This window comes from Coccomyxa subellipsoidea (assembly GCF_000258705.1).
Source record: "Coccomyxa subellipsoidea C-169, whole genome shotgun sequence".
NCBI classification, from domain to species: Eukaryota; Viridiplantae; Chlorophyta; class Trebouxiophyceae; family Coccomyxaceae; genus Coccomyxa; species Coccomyxa subellipsoidea.
In genome coordinates, this window is record NW_005178042.1 from 1,256,634 (window position 1) to 1,273,165 (window position 16,532).

General features: G+C 51.5%; 3 protein-coding genes across 3 annotated transcripts; 1 reads left to right on the forward strand and 2 right to left on the reverse strand.

Moving 5' to 3' along the window:
* Positions 1 to 438: 438 nt before the first annotated feature.
* Positions 439 to 2,215, reverse strand: COCSUDRAFT_52114 (hypothetical protein). The gene is made up of 5 exons (XM_005651749.1): positions 1,833 to 2,215; positions 1,529 to 1,666; positions 1,277 to 1,425; positions 787 to 1,120; positions 439 to 681 (listed from the first exon to the last, which is right to left on the reverse strand). The coding sequence occupies exons 1-4, from the start codon at positions 1,998 to 2,000 to the stop codon at positions 955 to 957; spliced, it is 621 nt and encodes a 206-aa protein (XP_005651806.1). The 5' UTR covers positions 2,001 to 2,215; the 3' UTR covers positions 439 to 681; positions 787 to 954.
* Positions 2,216 to 2,420: 205 nt separating this feature from the next.
* On the forward strand, positions 2,421 to 4,189 carry COCSUDRAFT_11707 (fructose-1,6-bisphosphate aldolase; the record flags this gene model as incomplete). The annotated part of the gene is made up of 6 exons (XM_005651750.1): positions 2,421 to 2,549; positions 2,668 to 2,835; positions 2,956 to 3,159; positions 3,374 to 3,612; positions 3,743 to 3,896; positions 3,992 to 4,189. 6 exons carry the CDS (start codon positions 2,421 to 2,423, stop codon positions 4,187 to 4,189), a joined length of 1,092 nt encoding a protein of 363 aa, XP_005651807.1.
* Positions 4,190 to 11,333: 7,144 nt separating this feature from the next.
* Positions 11,334 to 12,475, reverse strand: COCSUDRAFT_52115 (NADH:ubiquinone oxidoreductase 11 kDa subunit). The gene is made up of 3 exons (XM_005651751.1): positions 12,199 to 12,475; positions 11,778 to 11,992; positions 11,334 to 11,638 (listed from the first exon to the last, which is right to left on the reverse strand). The coding sequence occupies exons 1-3, from the start codon at positions 12,274 to 12,276 to the stop codon at positions 11,611 to 11,613; spliced, it is 321 nt and encodes a 106-aa protein (XP_005651808.1). The 5' UTR covers positions 12,277 to 12,475; the 3' UTR covers positions 11,334 to 11,610.
* Between the last annotated feature and the right edge of the window lie 4,057 nt (positions 12,476 to 16,532).

Consider the following 16,532-nt stretch of genomic DNA (forward strand, 5'->3'; position numbering starts at 1 on the left):
CAGCTAGGTGTCACATATCTGAGAGCAGTTCTAGATGATGAATCTGAGGAATCCGTGCACGCTACAAAATCAGAAATGGGCCAGATACATTATTAAACCAGTGCTTTGTGCCTCACTTTGACATTCTTGGGATTGGCTGTCCCTTGTGTGAATCCCCGCTGCAACGACGATCTGGAATGCTGACACAACGGTAATTCCAGAAATGTTTTGACACATTTTGTAGGTCTAAATTGCCGTATTGATATAACGTGCTGAACGCCCTCTGGTATAAGCTGTGTCCCCTTTTTAAAGTTCGCAATTAATTTGACCAGATGGAAATTTTGCGCTGAACGTGATAGTCGCTGCATTGTGAGAAACAAATGCACTAGAATTACTTTCCTCCTTCATCAAAAGTTACACTTGTGAAATCTTGGAGATCAAGTCGCAAGCACAGTCGCAAGTTCTCACATGTTTGCATCTGCCACGTCATCCGTCGGCACGCCATAAGTTAGTCGTCCGCCGACGTCACTTTTGATTGATTTCCAGAGTGTTTGGCACAAATACAACAGGCGTCTTTCAACGACAGGGAAATCCCGCGATATTTTTGACGTGCTGAGGTCTCGAGCTCTCGGTCGCACTCGGGAAGGTACACTAGAATCTCGACCCAGAGCTGGGTTGTAACGCCTCGTGTGCACAGCGCCACTGCACAGCAACAGTACTGGTGATTGAATCAATCCTCCCATAAATTTCTAAAACCTGTGAACATAAAGCAAGTATTGGAATGCGGCAGCAAAATGCAAGGCCCACCTGTCATCCAGATTCAATCCTGGACTGTGAAGTGCACCGTGCAATTTCAGGACCCAATTCCTCACCCAAGCCTTAGGGCAATTTTTTCAGGATGATCATGACCTCTTTCAACTATCTTATGGGCAGGTGCTGCCACATATGGTGGCTCAACATCCTGAAACACAAGAACTACATTCTGCGCCCAGCATCTCTCGATAATTGTACGAGCCCCTTGGATGCCAATGTGTTGACAAGCCCTGCAGAAACTTCCTGTGGGCTCTGTCCTGTTGTTGTGTCAATAGAAATATAATTTTCGATGTCAGTGGTGCCATTCCACTTGTCGCATCCATTGTACCTGCATTGCACAGAAACACCTTGGAAGCCCTGCTGTACCAGGTGTGAGCTACAGCTCAAACTGATTGTTGGCACCAATTGCACCAGTCATCATCGAAATTTACGCACATGTCTCAGCGCATGCAGTCTCAACTTTGTATTGGGCTGACGTCCATACCGCTCAAGAAGGGCCTGGAGATCTGCCCAAGAATTTGGCTTATGCAGCTTGTTCGTGTCAGCCTCGATTGATGCCCGTGCCTCAAGTCGCGACTGCCACACTGCGACATCCGATGCAAGACACTCCACGACAATGAGAATAGCAGAAGCCTGCACAGGGGAATCAGCTTGCTCATATCTGAATTTCTCACATGACACTGAAATCGACTGTCATGCCATCATTTAAAGAGCAGCAAAAGACATCTGTGCCTGCCTGCTCAGCCATGCATTTGGCTTCTTCAAAGAGCTCTATCCTGGCCAGTGGGCAATCTATTATCACGCTGTTTCTGCACAGCAGCTGGGTTTGTGCATACCGCCACATGATTCCATAGGACAATGCATTCAAATTCACCTGTGAATTCAACAGTGGATTTAGTCATCATCAAAAGGGTAAATTCACAAATTTGTTGCTTTCTGCCAGCAGAGCATAAATATTTTATCTGCACTCTCAGTCTGTGGACTTCTAAAACTGTAAGTCTTGCGCACCCACCTAGGCCGTACTATGCCTTTTGGCGCACCTTCGTAGTGTCAGCAAAGCTCTGCAGAGATGTTAGGCAATCTCGGGCGTCATCCTTGTCAATTATACAGATACGTGTCAGCTCTGATAAGCAGCGAGCCACTGTTGACTTCCCAGAACCAGGGTGGCCTTTCATCAGAATCAGAACAGGCTTCCAGGACTCAGTCATCCCAACCTGATCCAAGCACTTTCAGAGGCTTCCTAATGAATTCGATATTTCAATAGCATTGCTGAAGAACTTGCTATTACGCCTATCTTTCTTTGCTTCGCTGCTTTGCTCTGGGGCATTGCATCCAACAACAGTGTGCTTTGGATAGGAAACTGATGCCTTTGGGCTTGATCTTGAAAGGAATGATCAAGCATGAACTATTTTCTGAAATACACCGACTCTCCTGCAAATATAAATGAGGAGCGAAGATTCTGGCAGTGGCTGAATGGACCTCATGACTGAAGGTGACTAGATAATCCTGCTTGCACCCATGAGCAGATTGTCGAATTCTCGGCATGACTCATGTACTAGTGACATCCTGTATTTCTAGATTGAATTGTAAGTAGTGCAATCGCAGCATCGCACATTTGTTATATCCAGATGGAGAACAACGGTCTGAAGGGGATTGCAGAGCGACTGACGGTCAGGGGCAAGGGTATATTAGCCAGCGACGAGTCGACTGGCACCATTGGAAAAAGGTTGGAAAAATCAGGGTTGGAAAACACCGAGGTCCGCCTTATTTCCCAGAATCTGCAAGAGTGATCTGGACCTTTGACTAGCGGATCTGCACTCCCAAGGCGTGCGCTTACGCAATAACAACCACATGAATTTGGAAGATACTGTGCAGAATGTCAGACGTGGATATCGGGAGAACTTCTACACTGCAGAAATCGGCAACAGCATATCTGGCGCAATTCTTTTCAAAGAGACTTTATACCAGAACTCTTCTGACAATACGCCGTTCTTTAAATGTCTATTAGACCGTGGAGTCTTGCCTGGCATTAAAGTGGACCAGGTCTTGTAACACCACCTCCTACTGGACCAGATTTTGGAGTGTATGACTTGCTGACAGGGCATCGTGTGGACAACCACTCCAGCATCATGCAGTGTTATTGAATAGGCATGCTGTCTCCAGGGCTTGGTGCCACTGCCCAACTCAAACAGTGAGACCAGCACCCGCGGGCTAGAGACCCTGGAAGCCGAATGCAAGCAGTACAGACAGCAAGGAGCGCGGTTTACAAAGTGGCGAGCAGCCCTGAAAGTGGCAGATGGCCTGCCCTCGGAAGCAGCCATCCAGAGGAATGCAGAGGACCTGGCGGAGTATGCTGCCATAGCTCAGGTGCCTACAATGCGGGCTAGAACTGTGTGCATTGCGTATGTGGAGAAAATTTAGAAACTGAGAGCAGGCGTGAAGCTTCTGATGAGGATGCAACTGCCCAGAAGCCGACCACAGATGCATGGCATCTGTGGCATGCGTGAGCACATCTGCATAGAGTCATTGTCCACTTATACTGCCAAGCCAGTCATTCAGAAAAGACGCAGGGTGTCTGCAGGCATGCGATCTTGTACCGATTGTGGAGCCAGAAATACTGATCGACGGCGATTACAGCTTGCAACGGTCGGCGGATGTGTCGCAGCGGGTGTTGCAGGCCTGTGTGGCGCAGCTGTGGCGGCGGCCGGTGGATCTTGAAGCCACGCTGCTGAAGCCAATGATGGTCATGCCAGGCGCGGACGCCCCTCACCGGGCTTCCAAGGAGGATGTTGCCATTGCAACCCTTGACACAATGCGCAGGTGAGCTTGTTATTGAGGGGCACAATGAAGGGATTACTGGTGCGTAGCCTTCATCAAGGCTGAGCCTCCTGGTTGAGATGGAAGTTGATGTTCAAGCAGACGACGTTAAATGCAATATCATGCTGGACAGGAGTGTGCCACCTGCCATTCCAGGCATCATGTTCCTCAGCGGAGGCTTGAGTGAAGAGGAGGCAACCCTGTACCTCAATGCAATAAACTTGCTGGCCGAGGAGCAGCAGGGCAACCCATGGGCTCTTTCCTTCTCCTTTGGCCGTGCTCTGCAGGTAGGTCTCGAGAATGTATGAAAGCATTTTGTCTATGCATTGATCCAGGCTTCACATGCAGGGCCCTGTGCAGAATTCATTGTTTGTGCCTGCAGGCCAGTGTCTTGAAACTCTGGACGGAAGAAAGGAACGGGCAGGTTCCACCAGGGGCAGCCAAGGGAATGGCAGAGGCCCTCGCCGCAGCAAATGCCAGTGCCACAAAAGGAGAATATCAGGGGCCTCACCCCAGCATCACGTCTGCAGCAGGCACACTGCGGGAAACGTTTAGAGGCTGGCGCACTGATGTACCTTGATGGGTCTAGAAATGTCGTTCATGGCTCACTTCAGACTACAGCGCTGCTAGCATTGTCCTGTTACCAGCAAAGTTCATGTCTTAGCTAGTAGTGTAAACTGCAATTCAGGTAACTGCCATGTCCGTGGTAAATGGGGCTGATCCACTCATTATCCCCTGTTTGTTGGAACCGGTGTATCAGGAACCCATCGGATGCTGCATTATAATTATTGTAATTACATACGCACGCTTGTCCGGCCACGCATCGCTCGAGCTGATTCATGCATCAGCTTACTCTGGAATAGGAAGATTTAGCTTGAGCTCACTGCAGACTGAGCTCAGCTGCCGCGTGCATCCGGCTGAGACATGCTGTGACGTCTTTTGTGCGGTCAGGTGCATCATGCATGATGTGTTCTGCATTGCAGGTAGGGCACCGCGACGTCGGCGCGATAGTAGGACTCCAACACATTTCATCTCTATGCCTGCCAACCTGCTTGCGCAACACCAGGCCCTTGAGATCTCTGAATTATAAGCATGTTGAAGAGAAGGAATGAAGATCATGGACCCATTCATGAATTCATGCATGAATCCAAACACAGTGGTGGCTGCATGAATAAGGATCCTATCTAGGACTCAGGGGAGCAGCCCTTCCAAGCTCTCCCACCCAGAATATATGCCTTAAAACGCTCAAGCGACTTGTCTTTCCAAGCTCGCTTCCCTCGTACCGGTTCGAAAGGGACGTTCAACGGAGAGCATCAGATCGCAAGTCCGTGCACTTCCTTGATCTCAGTCAGATTAAGCAATCCTAGGGTGAGAGCTGCGAGCCTCGTGGACTTTAAAAGACTTTTTGAGCTCGACGCAAAAACAAAATAATTGTTTCGACCAACAATGTCCGAGTACATTGGGAAAAAAGTGAGAAAACAATTTCCCGGTTACAGCGATCCTTTTGAAGGGACGGTGAGTCCACTGTCCAAATCCTTTCACTTTCATTGCAGGAAGACCATTCGATTCACTTCTGGCTTGCATCGGATATCGCTGACGTATATCATAGCACAAACTGCGCCCGGTCATACCGGTTCCCTGACGACTTGATTTGCAATCTAGGTGACTGAATACGACGCGGACGAGGTCTTGTGGAGGATATACTACGAAGACGGTGACAGTGAAGACTTGGAAGAGCATGAGTGAGTCCTTCCTCACGATTTATGCCCCTTCAGTTTGATGCCTTCATCTTGCGGTTTGAGCAGTGTTTGACACCTACACCGCAGGGTCAAGGGAATCCTCGTGGAGGAGGATGTTCCTGACGGAACGGGGAAAGCTGCAGCGAAGAAAGGAAAGAAGAAGAAGAAGAAGCAGCTGCTGCCCCAAAGGGCGAGGGGCGCAGCAAAGGCCCTAGGTGGTGCACCAGAGATGCCGCAGGGCAAGCGCGCTCTGCACAGCCCTGCGGGTGCAGCGCCGGACAGGCATGCAAAGAAGCAGAAGCAGGACAGCCAGAAAAGAGCAGTAGCCACAAGCGACCAGGATGCTGCAGCCGCGGCAACAGTTGCTGGCCGGCTGCAGAAGCGGATGAAAGGTGGAGGCGCGGTGGCTGCTGAAACGCTGACATGGATGTCCGGGAAGTCCGGCCAGGCACCCCAAGACACAGCCTTAAGCGGCGGCAAGCGTCAACCTGGACCAAAGGACGCTGCAGCTGCACTGACCAAAGCCACAAAGACCAGGTCCTTGCAGGAGCTGTCTGCTGTCTGTGCACCCAAGGATTCCAACATTCAATCGCAGCCCAGATCTCAGAAAGGCTCTCGTCCCGCTGGCAGGCCCAAAAAAGCCGACCCTCCCCAGCAGCAGGATGAGAGCGGATCACTGGAGAAGAAGCAGCAGGAGGCTCCGAGCGAAGAGGGGAATGCAGCGGAGGAGTTTTTCATTCCCCTGGAGGAGGATCAGCCTGGAGCAGAGGAGGGCAACGGCGATGGTGAGCCTGAGTCCATGCAAGAGGAGCGGAGCACTGTGGACGAGCACAAAAGGGGCAGGAAGGCAGGGAAGAGGGGAGTTGCATCAGGCTCTGCAGGAGAAGGAACAGCAGGCAAAAGGAGGGAATCAAGTGTGCGCTGAAGACCTTACATGCGATTTCTGAGTTGTGGCAGTTAGCAATCTCATAAGGTTCATTATCCTATTTCAAACCTGCATTCACTTAAAGCTGATCTACTTTTGCGATAAACACAGGCCAAGGCACCACAGGCTGCTGACAATGATGAGATGGATGGTGGTGCTGACTTCTGGAAGATTGTAGTGGGATTGCTCATTGGCGGGCTCATCAGCAGTGCCCAAAACTTATAAAACATATATTTCTGCTGAGGGGCACAGCTCATGGCGCATAAAGAGTGCACTGCATGCGAAGCGGCCTTTCTCGGAGGACACAGCAAGCTGTTGCTTTGGCCCTGTATCTTCTCTGATTCAATGTTATGTGGCTGTCATGCAGGTGGCAGGAATCAAGCGCGGCGCTCCCACAAGCGGCCCACTTGAAGGCCCAACGCGCTTCCACAATCATGTGATCTATGGAGGCACAGCCTACATTGCTGGCCAGACAGCAGCAGAACACTCTGTGCAGGACTACACGGCCCAGACAGAGCAGGTGGGAGCACCTGGATTGTAGTTGTGACAATCGTGCAATTTCACCCTGTCTCATGTCAGAGGGAGATTTGGTTGTGAGTGAAGTGACTCGCGATTGCTGGCTTTGTCAGGTGCTGCAGCAGCTTGATGAGCGGCTCAAAGCAATAGGGTCATCCAAAGACCACATCATGAAGGTCAGTGTCTCAGGTCATTCCTATGTCCTTTTGACCACCATCCCAAGCACCAATATTATCTAATCAACTGAGGAGGGAGAAGGACATGTTAATCTCCTTTCACTCTTGAAGTGTGACTGAGACTTCTGCATTGCAGGCCACTGTGCTGCTGAAAGACATCGGGCTAGGAGCGCAGGCCTTCAATGCAGTCTGGCAGGACTGGATCAACCCCCAGCATGCACCGGTGATTGTTTCTTTCATGCTGTCTTGCCAATGTGGTCGTACATGTAAACGCCTTCAAGGGGAATGTCTCTTGTAGACTGTGACTTCTGTACAATTGTCACGGATAGTAGGCAATTGAGGATGCATTGTTTGGCATGTGCAGGCTCGAACAACCTTTGAGGCATCCCTCATCCACCCAGATTTGCTTGTCGAGGTGGACGCAATAGCTGCTGTGCCTGCAAACCACGACCTGATGGAGTGAGTGAATGAGGAAGTGGTGATATCATTAAGATGTACTGAGATTGCTCACCAGCAGTGTACCTGGCCAGTGAGACCTGACAAACCCATCTTTGATCCGTCTGATATGGTCTCTGCTTCATCCTAATCCTCATGTCTTTTGTTCGCTTGACATACCAGCAAAGTAGCTGGATAAATTTGTGGCAAGATATTGTGACACATTCATCGGATGTGAGATTCTCTGGTGTGCTTGCTATCTACTTGCAGCAAAGTGAGCAAGAGCTTTTTTTCTGGTGAGAGTCAAGGAACATGTCCAGGACCATGTAGCAATGTATGTGTCTAGATTCACTAAGTGTTCTAGGCCTAGGGATTTCCTAGGGATTTCCATGTGTGGTGGAAGACCCTTCTAGACGTCATAAATTAGTCACTGCCCCAGGCGCCGTGATGGAAACTGGTGACTTTATCGAAAGTGGTCGTCAAAGGTTTGCGGTGCTTCTATTAAAGATTGCAAGGAGAGATAGGTTGCTTTAGAGTGCACCATTCTACCACATGCAGAAGAAAAGGCACAATGCTGCAGAGGCCAGCAAAGTTGAAGTCTACATTCAGTATATCATTTCCTGCTGCATGCATGCGCAGCAGCTGAGTTAATGTGACTGCGACTATCCATGCATTTACAGAATATAAATTCTCTTTGAGGCATTCTTGCGGTTCCTTGATTCAGCCTCAGGCTGGCAAAGCGATGGTGGGCAGCTGCCACCTTTTGGGCAGTCAAGCTCGGGCAACCTCGTCTTGGAGGAGCCAAATCCAACGACAAAACCTGGACATTCTCGAGCACGACTATCTGCACTTGTTTATTTTCGGCGTTGTCAATTGTCTGTGGGATAATGTATTACTCAACGTTTGTTTGCTGGTAATTCCGATCAGAAGTACCGCCACAGCAGATCTCGTCCTTGAAGAATTGTTGGATGAAGCCTGCGGGTGTTGGTGCTAAGCCGCTCACAGCCTAATGTATCAGCTACCTTGAAGATATTCTGAAAGCGCTAGATAATCTTTCAAACGGCGTCTTTGTCACCATTGCTCCGAATGGACTTCCACACCTGCGGTACTTCTCACGACGAGAATGCCACTGCAAGGGAACGGTGTTCATATTGTGCCGCAATTGCCGTCAGTCCTGAAATTCGTACTAATGCAATGAGGATGGTGATCGAGGGCGAGCATTTGCAAATGGAGATGCTTCAGTTGCTGAGCGCTATTCCAAATCTCGAGAGCATCGAAGGTGTAGGTGTAGGTGTAGGTGTGCTGAAGGTGTATTACTTACGATCAAACCAATTTTTTTTACCTCACAACCTGGCAAATCAAATTTCTTTGTCCTGCCGAGCGGTAGCAATTTTGACCAGCCAAATTTATTTATGTTTGCTCTCTGCACTTCTTCGTGAATCTCACAGAGCTGTGCCTCCTATATGAAACCAACTACCCAAGATTACACCATAATATCAAGGCCACCATCATCAGCGAGCCACTCAAGCCAGGAACAGTGACTGGTAGGCAATCAGGCGCATGTATTGCTCTCGTTTCGGCTCTGCGGGCTTGTTTTGGCACATTTACAGAGCTGTGGCGCCTAGTCTTTCCACCATCGGCGGCAAGGCATTGCAGTAGTGCAGGTGTCCTTATCTTCTACATTGCTTGTTGGTGTCTCAGGCTTTGTCTCATGTGGTGCAGCGTACGACTACTACTTACCCACGGACCCGAATGCAACTTTGGCGGGGGTTGTTGGGCAATATCAAGCCCACATGCAAGTGGACAATCCGTTGCCTCTCTTGGCAGCGGTGCCTGCTCTGTGGAGGTGCCTGGACAGGTGACTACCGTGCAGTCACTGTTTGGGCGGCGCTTGCCGTGAGAGCGCTTGATAAGCTGGACTCAAGAAGCTGCAACCGATGGGACACAGCGCCTGACTCACCATTATTAGATTAGGTGCATGCGCTGCATTGGCACAGTGGGCAAATTAAAGGCAATAAGTTGAACGACAATGTTGAAAACAATTATGACATCAACACAGCATGCATTGTCTTCACCTCCCCTGGTCGCAATTGCAAGTTTCCGATCTCTCGATATTAATAACATACATCATTGATGTTTGCTTTGAAGGTAAAGCCATCGATCACTTTCATAACAGAGCCATTGATCCAAGAATCTGTGCGTTCAGGTACGGATTGTCAGCTGACAAGGTGGAGATTGTCATATGCTATGGGCTCAATGTTGCCCTGTGGAAGAGAGTAGTGGAACCTGGCCAGTCGGCTGAGGAGAGGGAGATAAGGGTCCAGAGTGTGTACCACAACGTGTACCTGATGAAGGACTTCGACCCAGCGGCGACTTGGAGCAGTGTGAATGCTGCCTTCTTCCACTGGACCATCAATAGGAAGCCTGAGCGAGCCCTGCAGGTGCTTCTGTTTCAGCGCCCACTCACACTAGTGTACTGTCCACACTACTGTCCACCTAGTTGACAGTTGTGTGACGGGTGTAATTCTTCTGATTCTGGTTTGAATTGAAAACCCCAAAAGTCTGAAAAGATGCAGGCCGCCTCCTATAGGAGCTGCTCAGGCATCAAATGTGGGGAAAAAAATTCACAGTGCTGGATGCTCGCTAACCTGTTTTGGCAATCTGCAGGAACTCGAGAGATTTGGCCTGAAACGAGTTGGAAAGGAGAAATAATGATATCAAGGCCTGCCACATTTCCTGAATGTACTGCTTCCTCACCCTGCTGAGTGGCAGCCGGAAGGGCCACAGCATTGCAGTGTCTGCGTTCCTTGCACGCGTCAAAAAGGTAGCTTATGCAATCCGTCAGTAATCATTGCAACATGCTGAGATCCCATTGCTGAGATGTCCGATAATTTTATTGGGATGACTCATTTCAGATCAGTCCCATGCTCTTGGCATTTGAACCTGGGAACAGACAATGTTCAAGCCGGCTCTTGTTGGGTATGCAAAATAGACCGGAAGTCATTGGACCCCCTGGATCTTGAAATTGGATGCTTAAAGAAGGGAAGCTCTCCGATGATAAGGGTATACTGCTGAGCAGGCCAGGAAGGCAAAGGCGCGGCTGGACAGCTGAGGCGAGTTCAGGTGCAAAAATACTGGAGGCTGGACGCCGGTGCAGGACTATTCCTTGGCAGGAGACCCAAAAGCCTCTGGTGCAGCCCGGGGGCGGCTGCCCGCTTCAAAGCCACCATCAAGCAGGACCGTGTCTTTGCAGACACAGAGCTCCCAGCATCCACCATGGAGCAGCTCAAAGAAGAGGAAAATCATGTCAGGTAGGTTGCCTTTGCTATAGCGCGCAGAAATGCCCTCGCATGAAATGTGCTTTGCTGGCAACTCTTGGTTCCCTGCTGCCATCTCTTTCAGACAAGCTAGGGTGCAGACACAAGGACCTTTTCTCACATTAAATTTCCAGGAAGATATTTTGTGATGAGCCATCTGTTATCGATATCCTGCTTGTCTGTGAGCAGCCCCTGCGAGCGGCTCCGAGCTTTAGCTCAGTGCCATGAAGGGCTTGAAGGATGTGCATTTGTGCTCCATGCGCATTTCAAGATGTGAGTGTGATTGTATGTCGTGCAGGTGTGACCAGTGCCAGGAGCTGTATGAAAAGCTGCTGGCATGCATGGGATGTCAGCATGCCAAATACTGCTCAAAGCGCTGCCAGAAGAAGCATTGGGTGACCTTGGGTGCACAGCAAGCGCAACAACTACAGCAGAGCCCACAGAGAGGTAACAGGGGAGCCTTTGAGCTCTGAATAGGTTGCTGCAAACCAGGAGTGAAGTCTATCGATGGTTTGTGACCAGCCCCGGTGCTGGGCATATATGAAACATCACATGCAGGCTGTACACATGTGCTGAATTGTTGCTGCAGATCCGGTGCATTATGTACTGCTTGGAAGATACCTTGTATACTTTTTACAGTTTGAGGCTAGAATGTAAATGGCAATTGCCTCTCTTTCCCGGATCTGTGATCTGTCGCAGTACTTATATTGCTTCTTGTGCGACAGCAGATGCAATACTTAAGAATATTCCTCAGCATTAATCTGCAGGTTGCCACGCCCAGACACAGATTTCCCATGCCTAACAGACACAAGTCCTCCACAATACAGCCGTCTGGGGACCAGCAAGCCTCCGAAAATGGTGGCTCCAGGCATTTTCGCCTCAGAAGCCCAGTATCAGAGTTTCCCCTCACTCTCTGTCGACCTGCATTGCCACTGCATCTTGTCAGGTGCCTCCCTGCTGTATGTTGTATTGTCCACTACCATCTTAGTCAAGAGAATTGAGCTCATCCTTTGTCAAGTTTGTGCAAATCTACAAGTCGGTCAGAATGCCAGGCGCTCACCGTGGCATGCTTTCGCCCTTCTTCACAAGCTCTTCCAACTTCTTTGAGATGCTGGCCTTGTCCAGGCCCTCCACAGAGACTCCTTCCTCGACACCAAAGTCATATCTAGCGAGAAGCCTTGCCTCTGCATTGCTGCTCTCCCTCACCAATATTGGGAACTTAGGGTTGGCCTTCTTCAACTCCTGATATGCTGAGAGGACAAAATCTCGCGCACCCTGAAAGCAATTGAAAAGGTGTTGGATGGAGTTTTGCACAAATGGGTGCAAATGTAAGATGAGCATTCGAAGGTCCACACTTCATCCAGGTGCTACACAACTATTCGACAGCTTGATTAAACCATGATTTGTAGGCCATCAAATGTGATATGAAATTGATGAAAGCTACTTGGACCCTCAAATGCACTTGAATGCGATCATATTACCTGGCTCCCTGGTGAGGTTTGGGACAAAAGTATTCTCAGTTCCTGCATGTTCTTTGACAGAGCGCTGCGCCACGCCATAGCGTTCTATGTACCCAGTGTCCAAAGTTTTCTTATACCAGATAGTGGGCGTGTCACAGTGACTAGCTGAAGAAACAACTGCCCAATTGACTTGCAAGCTCTAGCGAATATTTGCGCGTGAGGCAAAAATGGATGAAGCGATCGCCCAATTGATGGTAACTTGACTTCAAATCAGTTGATTTTCAGTTTCCTGTGGAATCTTCCAATTCTTATGGATCAAGTGCTTCTTGCGTGCATGAGGTACCAAGGCTTGCCACCGACCCTTCATCAACCCTGGCAGGACAAGTTTCATTGGTAAGTTCCTTTGCTCGAAAGCAACCATTCTCATGTGATCTCTAACACAGTTGTGTTTTCATTCAGATGAGTGTTCGATGAACGCAAAGGACTAAGGACTTAGACCTTGTTCCAGTTTCGATCCTGAAAGAGAACATCCAAAAAGTGTACTCCTTCTTAATGCTATTGTTGGCAAAATGTTTTATATGGATTGTACATATGACATTTCAATGATCCAAATTGTCACCTGACCATCCTGGAGTGCTCGAAAGTATGCCTCTTGGAGGCAGCAAATGCCGATGGCTGAGGGCTCCCGCACAGCATTTGAGCTGTGGCCAGCTCTTGATCATAAGGGAAAGCAGTCAGTCATCTCGGCAATTGCTGTAGATGATGCGGCACGCTACATCTACCTGGGTACCAGTGATGGGCAGCTCTCAGAACACAGGATCCAGAGCACTTCATCAGGAGTGCGGGTGTCCCTTGGAGCACGGAAGCATGTTGGAAAGAAGGTGGGGACATTTATACCTATTAGGAAATGCTGCACTACCCATCCTTGTGCTTTGATAAAGATGACAAGTGATTGTTTGACACTGGATGCATGCATGCAGCCCGTCACGGCTATTTTGCACATCGCCATTGCCAAGAGGCTGGCAGTGGTGTGTGATGGCTCCCTGCTGCTGCTGGACTACGAGTCACTGGAGGAGTACACCATGCCCGGGCTCAAGGTGAGCTGCCCCTGCACTGTACACACCTTGTGCAGCTGATTGTGGCGCACCTACACCCCTGTCACTGCTTTTCTGCTTATTCAATGGCGGCAAGTACAATGCGCAGGGCGTGACGGCGATAGCGCTGGATACAGCGGCGGGGCTGCACTCTCGCCTGGCGGTTGCCGTGCGGACTAGCAAACGGAGTGTGCGAGTGTTGGTGTACGAGGTCGTCCCAGGAGTGGGCCTGGGGACCCAGATGCACTCCGAGCCCGCAGTCTGCTTGACCCAGGCCGAGCTGCCAGAGCCCCTCATCGTCAAGGTGCAACATGAAAAACACTTGACAGCCAACATTGAGATGGGCAGGCTTGGGGAATGAATGTGTCCCTGTGACAAGACAATCAAGAGTGGGTCATGTTTGGCCCATGCTGCTTGTCTGCAGGCGCACCTTGCCTCTGCTATGAACGGGCTATTATGACACTTGTAATAAGAATCTTTGGCACAGGCGATGGCGTGGCTTGGCAGGCATATAGTGCTGGTGACGAGCCTGCGCTACATGCTGTTCGACCCGATCACCACCGCCTACTCGGAGCTCTTCGCAGTGTCGCCGGAGGCGCCCCCGCCCACCATGGTGCAGGCTGTGCCCTCGGCCAACCAGGCCGTCCTCTTGATGGTGAGCAGCCACCTACTGCCCCGGCAACATCATCGTACAAATCTCAGCGAGCTGAGACTGGTTATCTCACACCTCTCATCAAGAAAGATTTCCTCGTTAGGCTGCCCAAGTAGCATCAGGAGCGGGAGATGGCAGGCTACTGTTCACAAGGAAGCTCCGATGAGGAGAGGAGTATTTTGAGCAGTTGAAGGGCTTTGCAGCATGATTTACTAATGGCATATAGAGGCGCAGTGTGCAGGCATGAGAGCTTCAGAGCTGTGCTGCAGGACCAGGTGGGCATAGTGACGGACGAGGCGGGGCAGCCGGCGCAGTCTGCGCTGACGTTCCCTTCCACGCCTGCAGCGCTGGCGGCCTCAGAGATCTACGTGCTGGCCGCATGCGCGGACGGCGTGCATGTCTATGACCGCACCACGGCCGCCTGGGTGCAGAGCCTGCCCTACCCTGACGGCCTGCGCACCGCCCCTGGGCAGCAGCTCTACACCGCGCACAACCCCAGCGGTTCCGTTGTGCTTGTGGCCGGCTACCGCAGGGTGAGTCCCCAGCTACCACGATGATGACGGCCTCCAGCTATGCACTAGGAAAGGTGTTACCGCACTGATAAATTATTGGTCGGAAGGGCCGAGTCGTGCCAACCACGGGCGAAGTTTATGCACCGTATCACCATACAATTTGAGCCGTCACAGACGGAGTCAGACATGATGTCACTGGAAGAGCAAGGAACCCACTGATGTAATATCTGATTCTGTTTTTGACGTCCCGGACTGAAACGTCAATGGCAAGCGCTTGAAAACTTCATTTCATTGGTTGCATTTGGTGTACGCGTGGTCAGGCAATGCTCGTCTTGTGATTGCTCTGGTGTTGTGTCATGGATTTGTTTGTTTGCTGATGGGGGATGGGCGTATCATTTCTGGGCATCTCACTTATGGAATTGTTGGTTTGCAGGTGTGGCTGCTGAAGCCGGTGGCGCTAGAGGATCAGGCGCGGGAGCTGCTGCGTGCATGCAACTACGATCAGGCCTTGCGCCTGGCCGAGCTCTGCGCGTCCGAGGGCGCTGCCTGGGCCGAAGTCGCCTCCGCTGAGGCTGCTTTCATGCTCATGCAAGGTCGGTGTCCCCTGCTTTCCATTTCTTATTTTGCCGGTGGCAAACAATAAATTGATATGCCAAAAAGAATAATATTAGTTTGCAGCGTTCCAGCACTGCATCACTCCACAGCAGTAAGCCATAGCTGCTGCTGGCATCACTGCAACAACAACTCCCTGATGAAAGCAGATTGGTGGACGGAGGGTGATGAAGAGAGTTCAGGGGATGACCGAATTCAGTTGTGTGTGTGCAGAGCTGAGGTTCAGGGAGGCGATGGATGCGCTGCAGCACTGCTCCACGCTGGTGGTGCAGCCGGCAGAGCTCTTTCCCCTCTTCCCGGACGAGACCCGGCCCTGGGCTCAGGCGGCCGGCCGCGCGCCGTCCCGGCCGCGCTGGGGGCTGCACCCGCCCCTCACCGACCTGCGCAGCCTCGTCAGGCAGCGCCTGGCGGCCGACGCCGCGGCCGAGCCGCTCCAAAACGGCGCCGGCGAGGACGCCGAGCGGCGGCTGGCCGCGGCCGCGCGGCAGTGCGTCGCTGAGTACTTGCTCGAGGTGCCGCATATTCTCATCTCCTGACCTCAATGAGAGAGTCGGCTCTGACTTCGGTCTTTAAAGCTTATATGGCACCGATGAATGGAGGCTAGTGGCACTGCAGCCGAGCTCCTGTAGCTCTATTGTGAGGTTTGCAAGGGCAATGACATCAGAGCTCGGACTTTGGGCTTTTCTTGCGCCACTGAGACAGGCAGCTGCCTGCACTGGGGCTGTGTTGGGAGTTCCACGCAAGCTGGGGCAGTCGTTGTTGAGGCAGGGGCATGTGCGGGGCAGGTGCGGCAGTGGGAGGGCGTGGAGCACTTGGACGGCGTGGACACGCTGCTGGTGCGGCTGCTGGCGGGCTCGCGCGCAGACTGGGCGCTGGAGGCGTTTGCGGCCGGCCCCAACGAAGCGCGGCTTGACCTGCTGCGCGAGCCGCTGGCCGATGCGCGCCAGTACCACGTGCTTGCGCTGCTGTCTAGCAATCACGCCGACGCGGCTGCCGCCCTGCGCCTCTGGCGGGTTCGTTTTATCCCCCCCCCAGCTCTGCCATGTGCTCCCTTTTCCACATGCGTTAATTAAGGATTCCCATGGGCAATGCCCGCTTGCAGACTGCGTCGTGGCAGACACGCAATTCCTGCATCCTGTGAAACACTTTCTGGAGCTTCTCTCCATGCCTGGATATTGCATGCAATGTTTGGGTCTACGCGTCGGACATGACAGCATGAGACTACTGTTCTGTGGGAGGGACCAAGAAAATTGAGGACATTGTGGGCTTTTATGTGTTGCAGGGCATAGCAGAGGGCAGTCTGGACGAAGCGGCCGGTGAGGACGGCGAGGCGGCGTTTGCTTGGGAGGGCGGGCCTGCAGCAGCAGCGATCCACAGAGCCACAGCCCTCATGCTGGACGAGAATCGGGTGTCAGAGAGCCTGGCCCTCGACTACCTGCCGTGGCTGCTCTCCTCCCTGCCAGAACAGAGCCTGGTAGTTCTCAA